The following is a 23,538-nucleotide window of genomic DNA, read 5'->3' as shown; positions in this document are numbered from 1 at the left end:
ATTTTCTGAGATTCTGAATTTGGGGTTTTCATAAGCTGTAAGCCATAATCATCAAAATTATATCAAATAAAGGCTTGAAATATCTTACTTTTCTTGTAATGAGTCTATATAATATATTAGTTTCACCTTTTAAGTTGAATTACTGAAATTAATGAACTTTTGCACGATATTCTAATTTTTCGAGTTTCACCTGTATATTTGTTTTTTCTATTTGCTCTTTATTTTTATTCAATTTGTTTTTATTATCTCTGTCTTGTATTGTTGTGCACTGGAAGCTCCTGTCACCAAGACAAATTCCTTGTATGTGTATACTTTGCAAAATAAAGCTCGTTCTGATTGTGATTCTCATGACAAACTTAAAATCTCCAGACACACAGGTAGGAAGGAGAAAATATCTGTATCTGGAAAATCACTGCCACAAAAAGATCATTTACAAGTCAGTCTGTTGATTACCAACCAAAACTAACAGAGTGAACCATTATTCATTCTCAATACAAGCCCCAAAGCCACAAACTGAATGGCGCTTTCTTACTTGTCTCTGCAGTTCTAAAAATAGATTGTATGATTATTTTTCACTGTTTAGCACTATAAAGGGGCATCCCAGTTTCTGAAGATGTTTGAGTTGGACAATGCAAGATAAACAGAGCTTTATCAGAGAAACAAAGACTATGTTGACCAAATTCTCAGAAGGATGCTCTCAAAAAGCTGTCTTTTAGCGCTCGCCAGGGTTTTCAACTTCCAACAGCTACTGTGATCTATAGGGAAAGGGGGCAGGAAAGTGATAAAAAAAAGTTGATATATGTGCGGTTGGTTTTGGACCCAAGAAATGTGAAACTGCAGCCCAGAACAAATGCCCCCTCTATTGACCACACAAAGAATTACACACGTAACCAAACAAACCACAAAAATTATGAAAGAAGTCTATTATTTAGTGCATTTAAAAGGTTAAACGCTTTATGCAAAATGCCTCCTAAATAATTTTTTACTCTTCACAATATGCATATTACTATATATTATATTATATATATTATTATATACTATAAAGTAATTTATCTTGCCAACCACTATGTAAATATAAAATATGAGGATGTACAAAACAGGTACACTGCAATGGCTTTGGCCAGATATAGGAACCCTATTCTTCCTCTTCTTGAAGTGGTGATGGGTTGTAAACATTTCCTTTTTCTTGCACAATGCCTGTTTGAACCTTGGTAATGAACTCTGTGCTGGTAAGAGCCTGGCCCTTTCTCGGGCAACTAGGCTTCACAGGCAGATGCTCAATTTTATCTGTAAATAAGCAGAAGAATAAAGGACAGTAATTATAAGAGCTGTTTAGAATTGTGTACATCTTGTGGAAGTTATGTGACAGAGCAACACTTTGCAATTTTCCCCACCCTTCTCATCACCAGCAGATTTGATCAAACAGAATGAATCTTGTTTTGACATCCAAACAGTACAAGACATGTGTTTGTGTGTTACCTCCTGGTTTGATAGGCTTCATTAAGTGGTTAAGCTGTATTTTCCATTGTTTTAGCATCAGAGTGGCAGTAGACTGATTCCCCAACTCTCTCTGTACACAAATAGGCAAAAGAGAACATGGAAATATAACTGTTTTTATTTGAATTAAATACAGAATAAAGGATTTTGAAATAAGAATCTCCACACTAAGCTGCAAACACTGATAAATGGGAAATTGTTGCGGTTATGGAATCGCAACAATAAGCACATTAACATATGTACACCTATGTTTAATTATCAACAGATTTTTTAGCAATGTGGTCCACCCTGATGCAGAGATCAAACAACAATAACAGAGGTAATTTACATATAGAGCTCTTAAAGGTACAGTAGCAAAAACAGCCTGTTTAATTCTAAGTGTCAGGGAGAGGGAGGAAAAAGTCATTTAAAAAAATCATATCTGTGGAAAAATTTAAGATATTACAAATGTGCAGAATATGACTTCTTTAAAGGTAACTGACCCTAGAAAAGATCCGTTCCCTACACTATCTTTATTTTCCATATCAATTCAACAGTATTGTGTTGACTGATCTCCTCTGGTTGCTGGATGTTGGGTGGTGTTGCAGGTCGAGCAAAGTCATGCAGGTGAGTAGGTGTCTCCTTTAACAATAAATGGGTGATTGTTAAATAACCACAATACAAGCTGTAATTAGAACATGGACAGTCCGTTAAACTTTGTGTGTAGTTCCTCCAAATCCACCCTGATGAATGACAGTGTGAACAACACCGCTGCATGGGGGATCGTAATGGACACAATTGAAATATAGAAGAATACAGACGCAGAAACAGCCTTTATAATTCAAAGGGTCAGAGGCTGGAAAACTAAATAACAACTGTATTTGGTGCAAGAAACCTTGACTAACATTATAAGAGGATTAAATATGTGTAATGTGTACAGTAGAATATGAGCCCTTAAACCACTGTTCGCTGGTACTGGTAATTTTTCAATGAAAACAATGCAGGAGTAACTTTAAAACTACATTTTTTTTCTCACCCATTTCTCCACAATTTGGAATACCCAATTCCCAACGCACTCTAAGTCCTCGTGGTGGCATAGTGATTCGCCTCAATCCCAGTGGCAGAGGACGAATCTCATTTGCCTCCACGTCTGATACCGTGGCTTGTTGAGCGCGTTACCGCGGAGACGTAGCACGTGTGGAGGCCCATGCTATTCTCCGTTGCATCCACGCACAACTCATCACGTGCCGCACAGAGAGCGAGAACCACATTATAGCGACCACAAGGAGGATACCCCATGTGACTCTAACCTCCCTAGCAACCGGGCCAATTTGGTTGCTTAGGAGACCTGACTGGATTCACTCAGCACACCCTGGATTCGAACTTGTGACTCCAGGGGTGGTAGTAGGTATCAATACTCACTGAGCTACCCAGGCCCCCCCTTAAAACTAAATTATTAGCTACAAATAAATTCTTCCCTGAAGTAAAAGCAATTAACATTTTGGGGATTTTATGTTTTATCGATTTTATTTACATAAACATTTCTCAATTTCATCATTCATTGCAAATGCAAATAAGCAAATTTATGTAACTTCACTACAGTAAAAACCCACACTTCCATAAGAAAATATGAGAATGAGTCATGTATGCCATATGGGGAAAAAATTTTAATAACATGACTTGAAAATCATGTTAGGACAATAATAGCCAGAAGATGGCTGCAGTGTTCTATGCAGCCACCTACTGTGTAATCATTGTCAATTTTATCACAAATTAGGTTTTTGGACATATATTTAGACATTATGAAACTATTGTTTGTCAAAGTTTTTTTATTTTTTATTTTCTTTTAACTGTTTTAAAGTGTCAGATTTTGCAATAATGTCACATTATTCTTACGGTCAAACAATCACTTTGTTACCAATCATTTAATTCAAACATCAGTATTTAATAACTCAAAATAAATTAATAATAATGTCAAGAAAATGAACGGCAATGTACTGTGAAAATTCGATTAGAGTATAAAACTAAAGATTCAGACTCTTAACGTTGTTCTCTGTATGTGAATTGTGTGTGCGTTACGGTCTTACCCCTAATCTATGTGTGTTGTTCTGCATTGTGGCTGATTTTGGTGATATTGTATTTGACAAAAAAAAAATATATTTTTAGTCATCTGTTTCCTATGGTCTGTGAATTTTGTCTGTGAATGGTAAAGGCGTTGTTTAAAAAAAAAAGAATAAAGTATGACCAATAAGACTTGTCGAATCAAGTAAAGAAAATTAAATAACAAATGTGTGTGTTCAGATGGTTATTGGAGAAAACAAAACAAGTCTTGAAATGCTCAGATAAAGGAAACCATTTTTATTATATTGGATAAGGTGATTTCAGTCAAACATGACCTAACAGGATGTTAAAGGTGTTTTGGCTGTTTTTAACTGAGCCTCCATAGATATTGTAATGTGTTTCAACGCAAGCAGAGTTATAGATAGGTGCCTCCTTTAACAATTAATGGGTGCTTGTTAATGAACAACTATGTAACATATTAGAACATTATTGTAAAAAGATTAAAGGGAAAGGAGGCGATAACCGGCTTGACAATATAAATGATAATTTAATAATGAACTTAAACAAAAGACAAAAACACACACAAGTGTCGGACAGCCGCATGTAACTCTTTCAGAATCACGACAAGGCCCCGCCCTCCGTCCTGCCACAATTATACAAAATATTAAAACAGGGGCAGTCCATCCATGATTCTGGGTTTACTGTATGGATGGTGAGAGATGCTTGATTTAAATAATGAAAGGCTACGTGTTCCTCAATAAAATTCCTTTAACAAATGATATTTTTTTCTCCATACCAACCTCACTTTGTTCTCGTCTCTCACCTCTGTATTGTGTTGAATGCTCTCCTCTGGTTGCTCATTGTTGGGTGATGTTGCGGTGGAAGTAGTGCCAAGGACTGGCACCTCGTCCTGACTCCTCACAGCTGGTGTTTCCAGCTGACTTTGAAGGAGTAGAAGCTCAGCAAATTTCTGCTGCTCCTCTGCAAGTTGCCTACAGAAATGTGCTTTTTGTACTAATTCAACATTGAATGTTTGTTTGCGATGTTGCATGTAAAATGAAATATGACTCCAGAAATCATTCAGGGGTGAAATTAAATAAAGAGAGAGTGAAACCAAAATAGAGAAAGAGATTGGATTACCTCTCCAGCTCTTGGTGAACTCTGTCTTCCTCTAAACGGGCATGAATTTGAATGTTTAGTGCTTCCTCCAGTTTTTGTTGCGTGAGCTCTAATTCATGGATTCTCTTCTTATGGTGCTGTACTTCCTTCTCCATCTCAGTCAATGTAGCTGCCATTTGCTCCTTGGCCTACAAAACAATGGCCAATTAATGGAGTGCAATAGTGACTGCCCACTTTTACATTGGCCTGGATTCCAGAAGTATTTTTACTGTTCATTTCTACATAGGCAATACAAATATATCCTCAAAACGAACCAACAAACTCTGAAATGAATCATATACATTTTTATAATTTTATTCAAAGCAAAAAAGTATCTTAAAATCATGAAAAAAAGACTAGTTCAACAACAAATGAAAAATCATGCACTCATGAACAAATGAGAGCTACAGTTTGTAGAAGTCAAGAATTTCACTGACTTTGTTTACATGGACACCAGAAAGCCATTTATTGAGAGAAATCTGCTTAAGACTCGAAATCGGCGTTTGCATTTACATGCACGGCTCAGTCAGTAAGCAGCTTTCACCACAGATATGTAATTTTCCCACAATACTTTTGTAAATAAAAAGCATGGCATCCCAGGACGACTTGGCTATTTTATTCTGTTGCTTTGCTTTATTCCCTGATATTTCCGAGTTGATGCAGTGTTTGTTTCCTTAACTTTCCATCGCGACCTACAGCGGAATTGTGCTGCAATAGGGCGGTTTACCTCTTACATCAAACTCTAGGATTCCCCCAATGTACTTGAGCACATATAGGTGGACGTGAGGGACAGTAGTCAATATTTTACATGGGTGTGAATAAATGGGTATATTTTATAGTGTATGTGATTTTCCCTTTTCCCACTGTACTCCCAGAAATGTGGAATCATTTCCGCTGTACTGACCTCGTTTATGTGGCTCCATCCTATGACATCTCCTATGACATGCGCACACTTTAAAAACCTGTAAGAATGCTACTAATGCATTTACATGGCCACGTCAGCCAAGTTCTCCGGGAGAAACCCAGGTGCATTAAACCGCTTTCTCTTAATGCCTTAAATGGTGTAAGAAAATTGCATTTTTGTTTTCATGATGTTTCAGAACGAGATTTCTGTTAAAACCCTGAAATAAACAGTTTTCTTAAGTGCATGTAAACGGGGTCACTGACTTACATTTTTATAATATTCCTTTTATAAGTCTTGGAATTTGATGCACAAGTCCAATTAACTATTTTTATGACACTTTTTTTGTTTTATTTTTAAACTTGAACACTTTAAGATCAGATGGGCATGCTGAGAAGAAATAATTATCAAAATATTAATAACTACAGTCCTGACCAACACAAAACAGGTATCATTTTAAAGCTTAGAAGCTGGACTTTACAATGCATGTAGGCATTATGACTAAAACTGAACAAGGGCATTGAAAATTGCAGACAAATCAGAAGTGCATAGGTCAGTAGATAATCCACAATGTTCACACAGCACATTATGTGCTATCTGGCTAAAAACACATTCATTTTCAAGGATCAGATTACTTTATTGGAAATGGTGTAGTAAGTTGTCCAGCGTCATGGAATATTAAACCAATCATATTAGGATTCAGATCGCTGCAACCAAATATGTGTGTGGCAGGGCGGAGGGCGGGACAGGGCCATGATGACACACGCCCGGCCCCTAATCAAGCCCACAAGAGGGATAAATGCAGGCGAAGGCAGCAGTTCGGAGGAGAGAGAGCTATAGGTAGCTGCCCTGTATGTGTTTGTGGTTATGTATGTGTCTTTTTGTCAAATTAAATATTACTTTGATGCTTCGTTTGGTTCTCACCTCCTTTCCCTTTTACCCTGTAACACAGGACATTCTTTAAAATTCCTTCTTTTGTGTTGTTGGCAATGATAGACATATAGGTTTGGAACGGTCAAGAGTTTGGTGAATAAATGATGACAGAATTGTCATTTTAGGAGATGTATTCATTTAAAATCTGAAGTAATAAATGCCAATCTCATGAAATTGCTGTATCCAAATCCTGTAATGCTGTTTTCAGCGAATGAGAATGGTTTGTTAATATTTGTTTTAAGAAGAGGATGTAGATTGACAACACATTATAATGAAACAGCATGACAGACCCAAAAAATTGCTCTCTGTCTCACCAAATTAGCTTCTTCAAGCTGTCTCTCCAGATCTTTCCGTACTGCTTGCTGTTTCTCTCGCTCTTGCTTCTCTTCCTCTTTACGTTTTTCCTCCACCTCTTTCTGTTTCTGAGGACAAACAAACACACATGTTCACTCATTTGCACACACTTTTTAACAGTCACTTTGCCCTATTCCCCCCTCAATTACTTGAATGACACTCTCGATATGTTGCTCCAAGCTCTCTGTCTCCCCCTGCTGTTCCAGAACAGAGGGTGGCTTTTCATCTGAAATGGGTTCATTGTGGCTGCTCTGGTTGCTCTGGCTTCTTTGAAGGGTCTCTCTCTGCTTGCGTCTGCTCAATTTCAGCTCTTGATGCAGAGAGCTCTTCCCTTCTGCTTTTAGTCTGAAAATTGTCTGCATAGCTGCAAAACAAACCAAGATATTCCTCATGAAACCAGGTGGCAATACAAGACATTTACAAAAAAAATAAGAAACTCCAATCGCTCATCACCCTGCACCCAGTCTACTCTCTGCTTCATGTCTGATGCACTCATCTCACAGGTCCCGACGAGAGTCTTCACACAGAACAGGCAGCGCCGCCCTTCCCTGTCAGGGAGATTCTGGGTTTGATGATAGAAATGAGAAATCTGGGTGTTTTGAAGCCTAATGCTTATAAAATGAAATAAAAATGTTGACACTGGAATGTATTGCTACCTCCACCACACTGTTCTCCTCAAGCAAGATCTCTCCTTTCTTTTCCTTCAAGTCTTCACTGACATAGTACGACAGGTTACTGGGTTTCAAAACAAACCAGCGCTCCTGCCAGTTCCTGCGAACATGGCCTTTCTTTAACAGGTAACCCTGATAAATGAATAATGAAAATTAGAGATAGAGCGAACAGGAAATAAACATATAACTTGAGAAGTCGTCGTCAATGATTGCATCATACAATGTCTTCTCTGACACAAAGCAGGAATTAAAGAATGATACAGCAAACATTCAAACAAATCAACAGTTTGCCAATGCTATGCACAAGCATGGTAAACTAGGTTAAAGAAGATTAACTGTTAATGAAGAACATGTGGTACTTGAGCATGCCAAACTTACCACCACAATGTTTGAGGTTGCTAAGGTGTTCTGAGGGGATTTAAGCATGTTGCTTTGTGGTCGCTAACAGTGATCTGTGTGGTTGCTTACTAGCCCAAGTCAAAAAGGCCCATGTCTCTGATATTCTGGTCCCTAGATATGGTCTAGGTCCCTTTTTAAGTGTATGTCAAAGGGATTTATTGTCTAACAAGAAAATTCCCACATAAAAAAACATCCTTAAAATATGTAAGTTGCCTGAGCATGACTGAAATGTCCCGGCATACGGATATACTAATAATCAGTTGATCTTGGTAGCACCTAAGCTTTGTTTTTCATCTTCCATTTTACTCAAGCTAACACATCTGTATTGCATCAACCTGCAAAGTATGCTGTCACCTTTTTGATGATGTTGTGGTACATCTCCATGAAAACATCATCCACAGCGAGACTGAAGGCCTCATTACTCTCTACATGCAAAAGCCGGAATGCACTCAGATGCTCCAGGAACTCCCATACAGACATACCCTCCTGAAGAGCAGCATGCTGGGACAGAAGCTCCTCCAGTAATGTCCCGTCCCACTCCTGGCTCATTGCACTGGAGATTTTCTTCAACAGGTACTCCAACTAAATGAACAGAGGGATGAGAGTGTTCATGACTTTGGGTTGTTCACTAGCATCATTTACACAGTTTGAAATCTGAAGTCAATGTTATGATACATTGATGAATCTTACAAAGTATGAAAAATAAGATTTTTTTTTTTTTGCATAAACATTATAATATAATATCATTCATATTATTTACATTTTGACATTATTTTCATGGCAATAAAGTGCATGCAATGCAGTAAATTCAAAGGATGCATTACAGTAAATTTATAATTTAATGTAATGCATCTGGGCATTTAAATTTTTTTGTACCCTTAAAACAAAAATTTGTTAGTTTAACTTAATTCAATTGTGGTCATTGGTTCCACACAATGAAAATTAGGTTGTTTATGTTTTTTTACATGAAATTAAATTGTAGGCTCTACTCAAATTCTTTATGCAGTGAAAACCTAAATTAATTGAGTTACCCTAACTTAAATGTAATCTGTTCAATTAACTCCATTGAGCCTTACAGCTAATTGGTAGCTAACAACAAACACATTAGCATATTATATACAGTTGAAATTCATATGAAATTAAGTTGAGACAAAATGCTAAAGAATTGTTGCATAAGCTCATTTTAAATAAGTTAATTGTGCAAGCAGTAAAAATAATGTTGAGTGAACTCCATCCGTTAGAAATCCGAATCAATTTGAGCAATTCATAGCAATGTGATCATATCACATTATGTAGCCTGTGTTGAATATCACTTGGTCTTTACACAATATAATTAATCTGAATAAAGGTACTGAGTTGATTTAAAGTGTACTGGTTTAGAACAGTATTTTCAATAGAGCTGCTTTCCTGTTATGATGGGTGTGGAAACAGGACAAGACAGACGAGAGGTGCGGATCCAAGCGCGGTTTTATTAAGGATTAACACAGAAGAAACAAAATGTAAACACAAAGGAAAGTCCACGATGGGAAAACAGGAAACTAAAACACCACGAAACAGATTTAACACGATGAAACAAAACTAAAACAAAGCTAAGAACTCGGGTAGGGACCACGGACCAAGCTAGACAACATACAGGAAACGAACAACAATCGACAGAGACTAAACAAAGAACCAGGGTTTAAATACACAGACAAAGTGGAGACTGAACGAGACACAGGTGGAATCAATGATGAGTGCAGGCAGTGAGGGAGGCCGGGAATTGTGGGAAATGTAGTTTAACACACAGACAGTGAGACTCAGGGCGGACAACAGGGAAAACGTGACATGGACCGGGATCGGTGACGGGTGAGATGGAAAATACGGAGCGGACAACAAGGAAATGTGAAATAATCATGATAGTGAAACCGAGAACAAAGGGCAGACAACACAGGAACGTAACATAACCCCCCTCAAAGGACCGGATTCCAGATGGTCCTATAGCAAACAGAAACCCCACAAAGAAGAACAAAAACAAAAGATCCAAGGAGTGAGGGGGTAGACCCAGGGGAACACAGACAGAAGAAAGGGAGCACAAGGGACACAGAGACCATCCAAGGAGGCACAGGGGACAAATAGACAGTCTACGGGGGCACAAGGGGCAATTAGGCAGTCCATGGGGGCACAAGGGGTAATTAGGCAGTCCACGGGGGCACAAGGGGCAATTAGGCAGTCCGTGGGGGCACAAGAGGCAATTAGGCAGTCCGTGGGGGCACAAGGGGAAATGAGACAGTCCACGGGGGCACAAAGGGAAATGGGACAGTCCACGGGGGCACAAAGGGAAAGGTTTAGGAGGTCAGGGAGGTATCGACCGGGCAGGGACAGGTTTCGGTGGTCTGGGAGGTGTTGCCCGGACAGGGTCGGGTTTAGATGGCCCAGGGGCTGGCCGTAAGGCAAGGGCCGGTTCAGGGGGCATGGGAGGAGGCCACAGGACAGAGGTCGGTTTTGGTGGCCTGGGAGATGGCCGTGGGCCAAGGGCCGGTTCAGGGGACCTGGGAGGTGGCCACAGGACAGAGGCCGGTTTTGGTGGCCTAGGAGATGGCCGTGGGGCAAGGGCCGGTTCAGGGGACCTGGGAGGTGGCCATAGGACAGAGGCCGGTTTTGGTGGCCTAGGAGATGGCCGAGGGGCAAGGACCGGTTCAGGGGGCCTGGGAGGAGTGGCCACTGGGGAGGCCGGCGGAGCCGCGTGAGGCGGCGCCAAGGAGGACCTCTGAGGCAGAGCCGAGGGAGGCTCAGGAGGCGAAGCCAAGGGAGGTGATCGCTTAGAAGGCTCAGAAGGCGGAGCAGAGGGATGCTCTGTAGGTGGAGCTGAAGGAGGCTCAGGAGGCGGAGCCGAGGTAGGCGGCGCCGTAGGAGGCTTTAGGAGCGGAGACCTGGAAGGCTCTGGATTCTCGGGGGACAGAGCCGTAGGAGGCTCGGGAGGCGGAGCCGTAGGAGGCTCGGAAGGCACAGCCGTAGGAGGCTCGGAAGGCACAGCCGTAGGAGGCTCGGGAGGCTCAGAGGGCGGAGCCAAGGTAGGCGGCGCCGTAGGAGGCTTTAGGAGCGGAGACCTGGAAGGCTCTGGAGTCTCTGGGGGCAGAGCCGTAGGAGGCTCTGGAGGCGGAGCCAGTAGGAGGCTCGGGAGGCTCTGAGGGCGGAGCCGTCAGAGGCTTGGGTGGCTCGAGAGGCGGAGCCATGGGAGGCTCTGGAGGCTGAGCCGAGGGAGGCTCAGGAGGCGGGGCCGAGGAAGGTGGCACCGTAGAAGGTTTCAAAGGCGGAGCCCTAGAAGGCTCTGGGGTCTCTGAGAGCAGAACCGTAGGAGACTCGGGAGACGGAGCCGTAGGAGGCTCGGGGGGCGGAGCCCTGGAAGGCTCGAGAGGCGGAGCCCTGGAAGGCTCGAGAGACTTGAGGGGCGGAGCCCTAGGAGGCTCGGGAGGCGGAGCCGTAGGAGGCTCGAGAGGCGGAGCCTTGGGAGGCTCGAGAGACTCGAGAGGCGGAGCCGAGAGAGGCGGCGCCGTCTGAGGTTTCAGAGGCGAAGACCTGGTAGGTTCTGGAGTCTCTGGGGGCAGAGCTTTTGGAGGCTCGGGAGGCGGAGCTGTAGGAGGCTCTGGAGGCAGAGCCATAGGAGGCTCTGGGATCTCTGGAAGAAGAGCCGGAGGAAGCTCTGGAGACTTGGGGGGCGGAGCCCTAGTAGGCTCAAAAGGCTTGAGGGGCGGAGCCCTGGAAGGCTCGAGAGGCTTGAGAGGCGGGGCCCTGGAAGGCTCGAGACGCTTGAGGGGCGGGGCCCTGGAAGGCTCGAGAGGCTTGAGGGGTGGAGCCCTGGAAGGCTCGAGAGGCCTGAGAGGCGGAGCCCTGGGAGGCTCGAGAGGCCTGAGAGGCGGAGCCCTGGGAGGCTTGAGAGGCTTGAGAGGCAGAGCCCTGGGAGGCTCGAGAGGCCTGAGAGGCGGAGCCCTGGAAGACTGGAGAGACGGAGCCGTAGGAGGCTCGGGAGGCTCGAGAGGCGGAGCTCTAGGAAGCTCGGAAGGCGGAGCTCTGGAAAGCTCGGGAGGCGGAGCTCTGGAAAGCTCGGGAGGCGTTGGCCCTTGGAGGGTCATGGCTGCTGGCGCTGGCTCTTGGACGGTCCTGGCTACAGGCGCTGGCTCAGAACGGTCGAGGTTACGGCGCTGGCTCTGGGACGGTCGAGGCTACAGGCGCTGGCTCAGGAACGGTCGAGGCTACAGGCGCTGGCTCCGGGATGGTCGAGGCTACAGGCGCTGGCTCCGGGACGGTCGAGGCTACAGGCGCTGGCTCCGGGACGGTCGAGGCTACAGGCGCTGGCTCAGGGACGGTCGAGGCTACAGGCACTGGCTCCGGGATGGTCGAGGCTACAGGCGCTGGCTCAGGGACGGTCGAGGCTACAGGCGCTGGCTCAGGGACGGTCGAGGCTACAGGCGCTGGCTCATTGACCTCTGAGGCGACAGGCACTGGCTCACTGACTTCTGAGGCGACAGGTTCTGGCTGGTTGACCGTGGTATGCGTGGGTACACTGTTCCTGGTCGGCGTGGCTTCAGGCTCACTGGCCGTGGCTGGCAAGGGCTCAGGCTCGCTGACCGTGGCTGACGTGGGCACAGGCTCGCTCCCCGGGGCAGGCGTGGGCTCTGGCTCGCAGACCGGGGAAGGCGTGTGCCGGAAGGCGGAAGCCCGTCTTCTCACCCTCCTCGGGCTGACGGGCGGGCTGCGCTGGCTCGGGAAGGTGACTGGCGTGAGGGTCGGTTCGCTGACAGGTGAGGCTGGTGTTACTGGGGCCGCCGGAGGTGGTTGAAGGGACTCCACTGTGGATGGCGAGGTAGGGTCCTTCTCGGCAACGCCCACGGTTAACGGTGAGCCGCAGACCCGCAAAGTCATCTCCACGAGCTGCAGAGAGTGCACTGCGTGCGTTGCCGGTGGCAACCATTCCCTCAACGAGGCGCTCAGGTTGCCCCTGAAGTAGACCACCAGGGCAGAGTCCGGAAGTCTGAGACGCTAGCCAGCTTGAGGAAGTCGCCTATGTGGTTCAACGCCGGTCGGTCCCCTTGCTTTAGACAAAGCAGCCGATAGTTGGCCTGTTGGACCGCTGGATCCATTCTTTGGTCGATTGTTCTGTTATGATGGGTGTGGAAACAGGACAAGACAGACGAGAGATGCGGATCCAAGCGCGGTTTTATTAAGGATTAACACAGAAGAAACAATATGTAAACACAAAGGAAAGTCCACGATGGGAAAACAGGAAACTAAAACACCACGAAACAGATTTAACACGATGAAACAAAACTGAAACAAAACTGAAACAAAGCTAAGAACTCGGGTAGGGAACAGGGACCAAGCTAGACAACATACAGGAAACGAACAACAATCGACAGAGACTAAACAAAGAACCAGGGTTTAAATACACAGACAAAGTGGAGACTGAACGAGACACAGGTGGAATCAATGATGAGTGCAGGCAGTGAGGGAGGCCGGGAATTGTGGGAAATGTAGTTTAACACACGGACAGTGAGACTCAGGGCGGACAACAGGGAAAACGTGACATGGACCGGGATCGGTGACGGGTGAGATGGAAAATACGGAGCGGACAACAAGGAAACGTGAAATAATCGTGATAGTGAAACCGAGAACAAAGGGCAGACAACACAGGAACATAACATTTCCATTTTTTTTGTGTAATTACCATTATTCTTAAAGGTGCAGTATGTAAGATTCAGAAACCCTTGTTATTAATGACACCTGTGGCTCATGCCCGTGCACACACTCCATAGGGACGCAAGCATCGGCCAAAGAGACTGAACGTGATTCACTGACATCATGCTGACAGATGAGGTAGCATAATTAAAATTACAGTTATGACTGTTTTACTACAAACTTTGAGACTGTATATTATATTTGACTCTCCAGTGCTGGAACAGGGCTAAAGCAAAGTGAGGATATAGGTCTGACTATGCGAGACTGTAGTTTGAAGTAATCACGTTTCTTTGCATGATACATTGACTGCATTTATACGATAGCCTATGTCGGTGTTAGCTAGCTAGCCATCTTTATCAATAGCTGTTAGCTACACTTGGTGGATGATGACAGTAGCTGTTTATAAAATAGAATGTGCATTATAAATATGTTGACACAATTCAGTATTGATGTGATTCCATCACAACTGTCATGTTGATATCGATGCGCTATTGTTTTCTGTATAACCAACTTACACTAATGAATGGGTCTTTTTACATTATCTTAAACATTATCTAGCATTCATTTCATGTGTTAATGTAGTTTACCTGGCTGAATAATTACAGATTAACATTGTTTATGTCAGTTACTGTGAATCAGCATACCTGACTTTTAGTATATAGAGAAGATTGTTGAAACTATTTATAGGTAGCTTGCAATTCATCAGCATTAGCAGGAAAGATTACACAGATCAATTCTTATGGCTCTATATTTCACATGCTTTGCAGTTATGTAAGCTTACCAGTCCAATAAGAAGAATGCCAATTCAGGGTCGGTTTTGATCCCTAAAACCGAACAAAGGTCCCTCCAGGAATCAAATGCCCTGCCGATGTTCACTCTAGTTTTCGCTCGACCAAGATCACGTTCCCGCTTAGCCAGAGGGGATTTCGTAAATAAATGTTTTTTGTTTTGTTTTGTTTTTTGGCTTACTCCGAGTTTGTGTAGGAGTCTGTGTTGTCCTGGGAGCCGGACGTTTGCTGGATTCCATCTCTAAGATAGCGTTACCTAGTGTTGCAGTTTGTTGAATAGCGGAAGAGAAGCACTGAGGCAAGGTTGCGTTACAAGCCGTAAAAGGCAAATATTAAATGAAAATTGTTACATACTGCACCTTTAATGGTGATTCTTATTAGATTCCCATTGCTGTAATATAATTCATTTATGTATTTGAATCAGCATAAATTAAAGGCAGTAAAAGAAATACCACCATGACGTATAAATCAACATCACAATGCATCTTTATGGTCAGAAAATAGGCTTCAATTTCTTTAAAATCTTTGATTTTGGGATGAAATATGACCTGGGTATGTTCTTGACAGGCTTAGGTAAACTTACTCATACTGTACAAAGGTGTCATAGCATGAAGTTTTCAAATGAAGAAAGCAAATAAAAAATATTACAGATCTATGTTGAAGAAAACAGAATCGGGGAAGGAGGCCAGCAAGACATGCAAGTTGCAACACATCCTCAAATTGAGTTGATTGATTAAAATCTATTTTTTGTGACTGTTATCATCAGGAAACAAACAGATATACACACAAACTTCCAATCGCTGTGTCACTTCCTGCTTAAAACAGAGGCATATGAAAAAGCAAAACAAGTTTTACATTCTAACACTGTTTGTATAATGAGCATCACTGAATTTCTTACGTTTAAAGACTTGCTTCAAGGGTCAACTCTCACATCATAAAAATGCATCAAAAAAATGCTGCCTTATACAAGCACAAAAACTAAATTTTATTAGATTGGACAAAGGTTAAACAGCATTAGGTTGTGTATTTTTAAGGTATATACAAATTCTACCTATGAATGCTTTAGTCTGTTTGAAGGTACCTACTGTATATTATTTTATTTATCAAAATATATTATATTATAGTCTGGTTTAATTTAAGTTCAGCTATGGTTATGTGTAGTAACTAGTAGGTGTTGTTATCTCTCTATCTCTCTTCCTCTCTCTCACCTCCGGTTGAATGATGACTAATGGGTAACAGTCCTCTGAGAGCAGGTTGAAGAGGCAGAAGAGTTTGAAACAGTCTCTCTGTGAACACAGGCCCTGGTAAATGCTGGGCTTGCAGTTCTTCTTTGATGTCATTGTCCAGCACAGCTCATCAAAGGTTTCTTTATTGAAAGTGCCCTCAGTGGCCTGTGGATTAACATATCACTTTTAACCACCTTGTAAAAGATCACTCCAACAGACCCATTTTCATTTTTAAATTAAAGTTAATGTATAGCAAATTGTTATCGTACGTTACATCCAGGTGTCTAAATTACATATTATTATTGCTTTTTAGAGAGTTATTAGACCTTTGCCAGGATATATTTGTTGAGATATGGCATGTAGCCCTGGTTGGACACTGGTCCGTTATCATTGTCCTTAAAGTGCTCCTCTAATGCCACAGGATCATGAGGAATATTGAGCGCTGTGTAGAGATTGTGTGACAGAACCTGTAGAGAAACACACACACATTAGGGCTGGGACATTTGATGATAATATATTGTGGCAATGATATAAATTGTCAATCGATTTTGCTATCACAATATGTAAATATCCATGTGCGTGGCATGTGCATATCTATCATGGGCAGGACTTCACATGAGACTGAGAAAATGTACAAAACATGGACAGGGTTTTTGCAGCATTCCAAAAATTTGACAAATTCAGTGACATTCATCTTGCATTCGGCGCTTCATAAGTGCTACATATGCTTCTTATCTTCTCGTACGCATCTGTGTTTGAAGTCGCACGTGCTACCTCTGGGGCACCGAAGTGTGTGCAAGTCCAGCAGGCTTCCTGATATTTGTGCTCCAGAGATAGGAGAGTGCAGAGGGGGATCGCGCTACTCAACCCGGCTTCTCTCGATATTGCATCGCAGACCACAAAACTGACTTAACCCATTTGAATTCTACTGAGCTTCTTTACCTTAAAGTGCTCTAGAGAAAGTCAAACATCTCTAACGGCTAGACAGCCCGACATTCTAACCAACACGGACGAGGAAAACAGCTTAAACACTGAGTCATGTACCAAAATAAAGGTGTTTTAAAATACACACCATCACCCTTATTAAAATTCTGTTTGATGATGTTTGATATTAGAAGAAAAATGACCATGTTTGCATACAGACTATAATAATGTTAATATACAGTAATCTCTATTGAGATGACATTTATAATTAAGAGACTAGTATATTTTTATACTTAGGTATTATTTTCTTTGTTGCATTGCTGAGTGTTGAGTTTCTTGGGGAAAATGTATTATAGACGATTAAGGTCACAGTTATAAAAACTTAGGACACTAAAGAGACCTTTCTACTGACTCTAAAAAACACCAAAAGAAAGATGCCCAAGGTCCATACTCATCTGCGTGAACATGCCTTAAGCATGCTGCATGGAGGCATGAGGACTGCAGATGTGGCCAGGGCAATAAATTGCAATGTCTGTACTAAGAGACGCCTAAGACAGCGCTACAGGGAGACAGGAAGGACAGCTGATCATCCTCACAGTGGCAGACCACGTGTAACAACACCTGCACAGGATCGGTACATCTGAATTTCACACCTGTGGGATAGGTAAAGGATGGCAACAACAACTGCCCGAATTACACCAGGAACGCACATTCCCTCCATCAGTGCTCAGACTGTCCACAAAAGGCTGAGAGACGCTGGACTGAGGGCTTGTAGGCCTGTTGTAAGGCAAGACCTTACCAGACATCACCGGCAACAATGTCGCCTATGGGCACAAACCCACCTTCGCTGGACCAGACAGGACTGGTATGAAGTGCTCGTCACTGATGTGTCATGGTTTTTAGCTCACCAGGGGTGATGGTCGGATTCGCGTTTATTGTAGAAGGAATGAGCGTTACACCGAGGCCTGTAATCTGGAGTGGGACAATTTGGAGGTGGAGGGTCTGTTATGGTCTGGGGCAGTGTGACACAGCATCATCGGACTGAGCTTGCTGGTATTGCAGGCAATCTTAATCCTGTGTGTTACAGGGAAGACATCCTCCTCCCTCATGTGGTACACTTCCTGCAGGCTCATCCTGACATGTCCTTCCAGCATGAAATTGCCACCAGCCATACTGCTAATACTGTGAGTGATTTCCTGCAAAACAGGAATGTCAGAATTCTGCCATGGCCAGCGAAGAGCCCGAATCTCAATCCCATTGAGCATGTCTGGGACCTGTTGTATTGTAGGTTGAGGGTTAGGGCCATTCCCCCCAAAAATGTATGTTGTGTATGGTATGTTATCTCTATACTCTGCTTGAAAGCTTCACTTTATTTAGTTGACCAGCTACTGGAAAGCTTGCTTCTAAAACAACCAGGCCAATTTAATTGTTACACTTGTGTAAAATCACCATGCAACAACTGCTTTGTGCAGCACAATGAGCTAGTAGCTAAAAGCTAGCGGTCGTGTTATTGTTTATTGTTTGTGTTGCGTTTAAGATGATGTCACGGCAGTAGAGGTGGTGACGATCAGCCTATAATCCCACTCACGTTGAGGCGGCACTAAACAGCAGTAGAAAAGGAAGCTCAGAAAAGTAAAGCGAGTAGAGTCGAGTCGATTCGAACCATAACGTGCAGTGGAAAAGTACCATTAGTCACATGTCTGTGAAACTTGTTCAGTTTATGTCTTAGTTTTTGAATCTTTTAATGTTCATACAAATATTTACACATTAAGTTTTCTGAAAATAAAAGCAGTTGAAAGTGAGTTTCTTTTTCACTGAGTTTATATTGTTATCGTGATATAAAATGATTCATATCATGATATAAGATTTTGGTCATATCGTCCGCCCCCTAGCACACATCATGATTTATATCATGGTGGGAGCTTCCGTTGACTTCTTTTGTAAGTTTTGCAGGTTTTACTGTAATTGTGGGGAGATCTAGTCCATAAAATTAGCTAAACACAACTGCACATATAAATAAATGGTCAAGACAGTGTGAACAAAATCATCACAATATCTAAGTACACACACACACACAGGATTTGTGAGCCCAGTTAGTTTAATGTAGTTTCAAAATGACTCAGTTATTCTGAGAAAAGGTGTCATCATTGCCACTTTGATATATTGTTATCTTATGCAATAACATTCTTTTTCTTCATATCTTTTTAAAGAGTGGCTTAAGTGTCCAATACATATGTATTACACTGCTAACCATTCTCAAATTGTAAATAATCCACATGTATGCCAATGTATAATTATCAGATCTTCCAATCCACATGTGACCTGTCATCCAGTAACTCCTTCGCCATGAGAGACTGAAAAGCTGGTTTATTGATGCCATCATAGGACTTTGTTCCAAGGTGTAGTCAGCAATGGGACTGACTTATATAATGTACAATAACCTAAAGACAATTACATTTGGTCACAGAGTAATGAGTGTGGATATTTTGCAGGCAATGGCAAAAATGCTGCCTGTGTCACATCTAGCATGTCTGGACCCATGTCTGTTAATGCATGCTTTTTAACATAAGGAGCCGACTTGGAAACATGTTTAAACAGGAGAAAGACTGTCAAAGCTATCTGCATGCAGATAGTGGATAGCGGATCCTGTGGTATTTATTTACAAGCTCACTGACCAGTAATCCCATTATATTTCCCCATCAATATAATTAAACAACTGGCAATTGAAAACAGCAATAAACTTAGCAGATATCTGATAATATTTAGATAGCATTTATAGCATGGAAAATACAGGTTTGAAATGACTGATTAAGACTGTTGTTACTTTGCAACAACCTCTTAAATCAGTAAAACGTGACAATGCAAATAAAGGCTATACAATGGAAAACGTTGTACAATATAGAGGCTTCTAAAGAAACAATTGACTGTGTAAAAAATCATTTAATTAATGGATACCACCTGAACACCAGAGTTTCGTGTTAAAGGTTCACAGGTGATCTGACCTTTAGTTGCGACTTGGACACTTTCCCGCTCTGCTCTACATCCAGAGATGTGAACGCGTACCAGATGGACTTCAGCAGCTCGCTTTGCAGATCCATAACGCCGATAATGAACTATCGCGCTCACTTTCTGATATGATATTGCGGATACTGCTTCACATTGCGGAACTGAGAGAGAGAGAGTCTGTCTCGAGACCTAGTTGTGAGCCGCCTACCTAGCTAGCTGCATCGTAGGAGCGTGCATTCTTTTCAGGGTACCTCAGACCGAACGCGTTATTGCGCAAAAATAAATGAGAGAGAGAGAGAGAGAGAGAGAGAGAGACGCAACGACTAGAACAGAACGCATGTGTCTCGAGATGCGTTTGAAAAACGTTGGCGTTCTTTTTAGCCTGACACAGCGTTTAAAAACGCGGTGCTCTTGCGCGAGACGAGGCGCAACGGCCTGAGTGTAAAAGTGGTCAGTCTGACTGACCACTTTTACAGTCAGGTCAAAGTTCACAAATTTCGCTGGTAGTTTATTGCATGCTTGTTCAGTGTTTTAATTTATACAAGTGTTTTAAGAAGATTTAACAGCGAGTTTTCTGCAGTTTACTCATATTTTATTATCTTTTACATTATTAACTTTTAGAGAGTGAGTCAAGTCCTTGAAGAGGCCATTAGAGAGACAACTTCGAGGACAAGTCAAGGCAAACTAACTTTAGTAGTATGGGCAACTAAGTTGTTTTCTGCTTCATGACAATGATCTTGGACCTGTGTACGCACTTTACTTGGCTATAGCTTGGGAATAAAACTGCCCCTTAACCCATAAACGCATACCTCTGTTCTTTAGTGACCCGGGACATAATTCCACCCCCTGTACCTCATACATTTTGTGCTTACACTTCTTTAGTATTCTTCAATCTTTCTCTTACAAATATGTAACACAAAAAGAAAAAAGAAAAATAAATGATAGAAAGAAAAGAGCCAAATAAATAAATAAAAGGAAAAATGATATAAAAAAATGTATAGTGCCAAAAGTGTTAAGGGGTAAAAAACTTCCATAAATTGTATTTTATGATTATTTCATATCTATATATGTTTACTATCACAGGATATCTATTTCTTTGTTTATTAGGAATAAGTACTATTTTCATACAAATAAATACTATATATTTTCTGTGCAACAATAAATTACCAACAATTGTGATTTATCAGTATTCCACATGCATGCATGTAAACATATATAGTCTACATGCTATTTCTTACTCAAAGTGGCACTGATGTTTCACTGATTGATTGAGATACATTTGACAATAAATAACATGGAAGTAAACTATAGCATGTACAGCATGTGAACAGTATGATATGACTATTGTCATTTGGGTGTACTACTGAAATTATGTAAATTGTTCATCTATTTAGACTCAATAAGTGCCTGTAAAAATTCTTATGGTAGATTATGTGTTGCTTATGTGTATCTTGTGTTATGTGAAGCTCAGTATGTTTTTGGCAACCAGTTGCATTTCAGTATGAAAGGAATGAAACCTGTTCAATTGTACCTTTGTCTTGATTTGTTGCATTTTCTCTTTGATATATAAAAACTAAAACATTATAAAATTATTATTATAATTTTCTTGAAAATATTTTGAACATTTGACACTATCTGGGCAATTTTATATCCATTTGTGATTGATATAAGTGCCGGGTCTCTAAGGATCTGAATATCTAAGAGTGTTTGGTGAAATTCCCTTGCATTTACAGATTAAGGCAAGCACAATCTGTGGGGACAAAACCACATTTGGAAACTATTCATAAATAAAAAAGTATATACAGACAGACAGATAGATGTTAAAATAGTTTTTACAGTTGATTTATGGTTTAATCAACTGTACAATAATTTTACAATAATGTCGTCATTGTAAAATTAAATAGAACTTTCCACAGAAAACTTTAGTAGCCAATTGTATCCCACTAAAATCTTGTTTAATGCATATTATTTACATATTGTGGCAATACTTTTGAAATAGTAAGTAGTTTACTGTTTACCGATTGACCCTCATTCACTTCCATTGTAAGTGCCTCACTGGAACCCAGACATGGCATGAGAGGCTCGAGGGGCGGAGCTGATGGGGCTAAGGACCAGGGTGGAGCTGTAGGGATGGAGGTCCCCTGTGGAGCAGAGGCAGGCCTAGACCGTGGAGCAGAGGCTTGCTTATGATATGGCATGGAGCAGTCTGGGGCTTAGCTGTGACATGGCATGGAGCAGACTGAGGTTCGTCTGTGACATGGCATGGAGCAGACTGAGGTTTGTCTGTGACATGGCATGGAGCAGGACACAGGATTTGTGAGCCCAGTTAGTTTAATGTAGTTTCAAAATGACTCAGTTATTCTGAGAAAAGGTGTCATCATTGCCACCTGTTTTGATATATTGTTATCTTATGTAATAACATTCTTTTTCTTCATATCTTTTTAAAGAGTGGCTTAAGTGTCCAATACATATGTATTACACTGCTAACCATTCTCAAATTGTAAATAATCCACATGTATGCCAATGTATAATTATCAGATCTTCCAATCCACATGTGACCTGTCATCCAGTAACTCCTTCGCCATGAGAGACTGAAAAGCTGGCTTATTAATGCCATCATAGGACTTTGTTCCAAGGTGTAGTCAGCAATGGGACTGACTTATATAATGTACAATAACCTAAAGACAATTACATTTGGTCACAGAGTAATGAGTGTGGATATTTTGCAGGCAATGGCAAAAATGCTGCCTGTGTCACATCTAGCATGTCTGGACCCATGTCTGTTAATGCATGCTTTTTAACATAAGGAGCCGACTTGGAAACATGTTTAAACAGGAGAAAGACTGTCAAAGCTATCTGCATGCAGATAGTGGATAGCGGATCCTGTGGTATTTATTTACAAGCTCACTGACCAGTAATCCCATTATATTTCCCCATCAATATAATTAAACAACTGGCAATTGAAAACAGCAATAAACTTAGCAGATATCTGATAATATTTAGATAGCATTTATAGCATGGAAAATACAGGTTTGAAATGACTGATTAAGACTGTTGTTACTTTGCAACAACCTCTTAAATCAGTAAAACGTGACAATGCAAATAAAGGCTATACAATGGAAAACGTTGTACAATATAGAGGCTTCTAAAGAAACAATTGACTGTGTAAAAGTTCATTTAATTAATGGATACCACCTGAACACCAGAGTTTCGTGTTAAAGGTTCACAGGTGATCTGACCTTTAGTTGCGACTTGGACACTTTCCCGCTCTGCTCTACATCCAGAGACGTGAACGCGTACCAGATGGACTTCAGCAGCTCGCTTTGCAGATCTTAAACGCCGATAATGAACTATCGCGCTCACTTTCTGATATGATATTGCGGATACTGCTTCACATTGCGGAACTGAGAGAGAGAGAGTCTGTCTCGAGACCTAGTTGTGAGCCGCCTACCTAGCTAGCTGCATCGTAGGAGCGTGCATTCTTTTCAGGGTACCTCAGACCGAACGCGTTATTGCGCAAAAATAAATGAGAGAGAGAGAGAGAGAGAGAGAGAGAGAGAGAGAGAGAGAGAGAGAGAGAGAGAGACGCAACGACTAGAACAGAACGCATGTGTCTCGAGATGCGTTTGAAAAACGTTGGCGTTCTTTTTAGCCTGACACAGCGTTTAAAAACGCGGTGCTCTTGCGCGAGACGAGGCGCAACGGCCTGAGTGTAAAAGTGGTCAGTCTGACTGACCACTTTTACAGTCAGGTCAAAGTTCACAAATTTCGCTGGTAGTTTATTGCATGCTTGTTCAGTGTTTTAATTTATACAAGTGTTTTAAGAAGATTTAACAGCGAGTTTTCTGCAGTTTACTCATATTTTATTATCTTTTACATTATTAACTTTTAGAGAGTGAGTCAAGTCCTTGAAGAGGCCATTAGAGAGA

At 41.8% G+C, this 23,538-nt stretch overlaps 1 protein-coding gene across 2 annotated transcripts; it reads right to left on the bottom strand.

Annotated features, from left to right (window-relative positions):
• Window positions 1-198: 198 nt before the first annotated feature.
• On the bottom strand, window positions 199-22,977 carry LOC127637608 (differentially expressed in FDCP 6 homolog). Of its 2 annotated transcripts, none has more exons than XM_052118751.1 (12): window positions 22,849-22,977; window positions 16,006-16,146; window positions 15,662-15,844; window positions 8,308-8,535; window positions 7,540-7,686; window positions 7,337-7,445; window positions 7,033-7,247; window positions 6,844-6,951; window positions 4,678-4,844; window positions 4,361-4,529; window positions 1,480-1,570; window positions 199-1,287 (listed from the first exon to the last, which is right to left on the bottom strand). In XM_052118751.1, exons 2-12 carry the CDS (start codon window positions 16,036-16,038, stop codon window positions 1,136-1,138), a joined length of 1,602 nt encoding a protein of 533 aa, XP_051974711.1. In that variant the 5' UTR covers window positions 16,039-16,146; window positions 22,849-22,977; the 3' UTR covers window positions 199-1,135. The 2 variants fall into 2 exon arrangements, with proteins under 2 accessions (XP_051974711.1, XP_051974710.1); XM_052118750.1 differs by lacking the exon at window positions 22,849-22,977 and adding an exon at window positions 19,606-19,735.
• Between the last annotated feature and the right edge of the window lie 561 nt (window positions 22,978-23,538).

This window comes from Xyrauchen texanus, chromosome 45 (genome assembly GCF_025860055.1).
Source record: "Xyrauchen texanus isolate HMW12.3.18 chromosome 45, RBS_HiC_50CHRs, whole genome shotgun sequence".
In the NCBI taxonomy this organism is placed as follows: Eukaryota; Metazoa; Chordata; class Actinopteri; order Cypriniformes; family Catostomidae; genus Xyrauchen; species Xyrauchen texanus.
The sequence above is the reverse complement of the archived record's forward strand: the minus strand, read 5'-3'. Positions and strand labels throughout refer to the sequence as shown.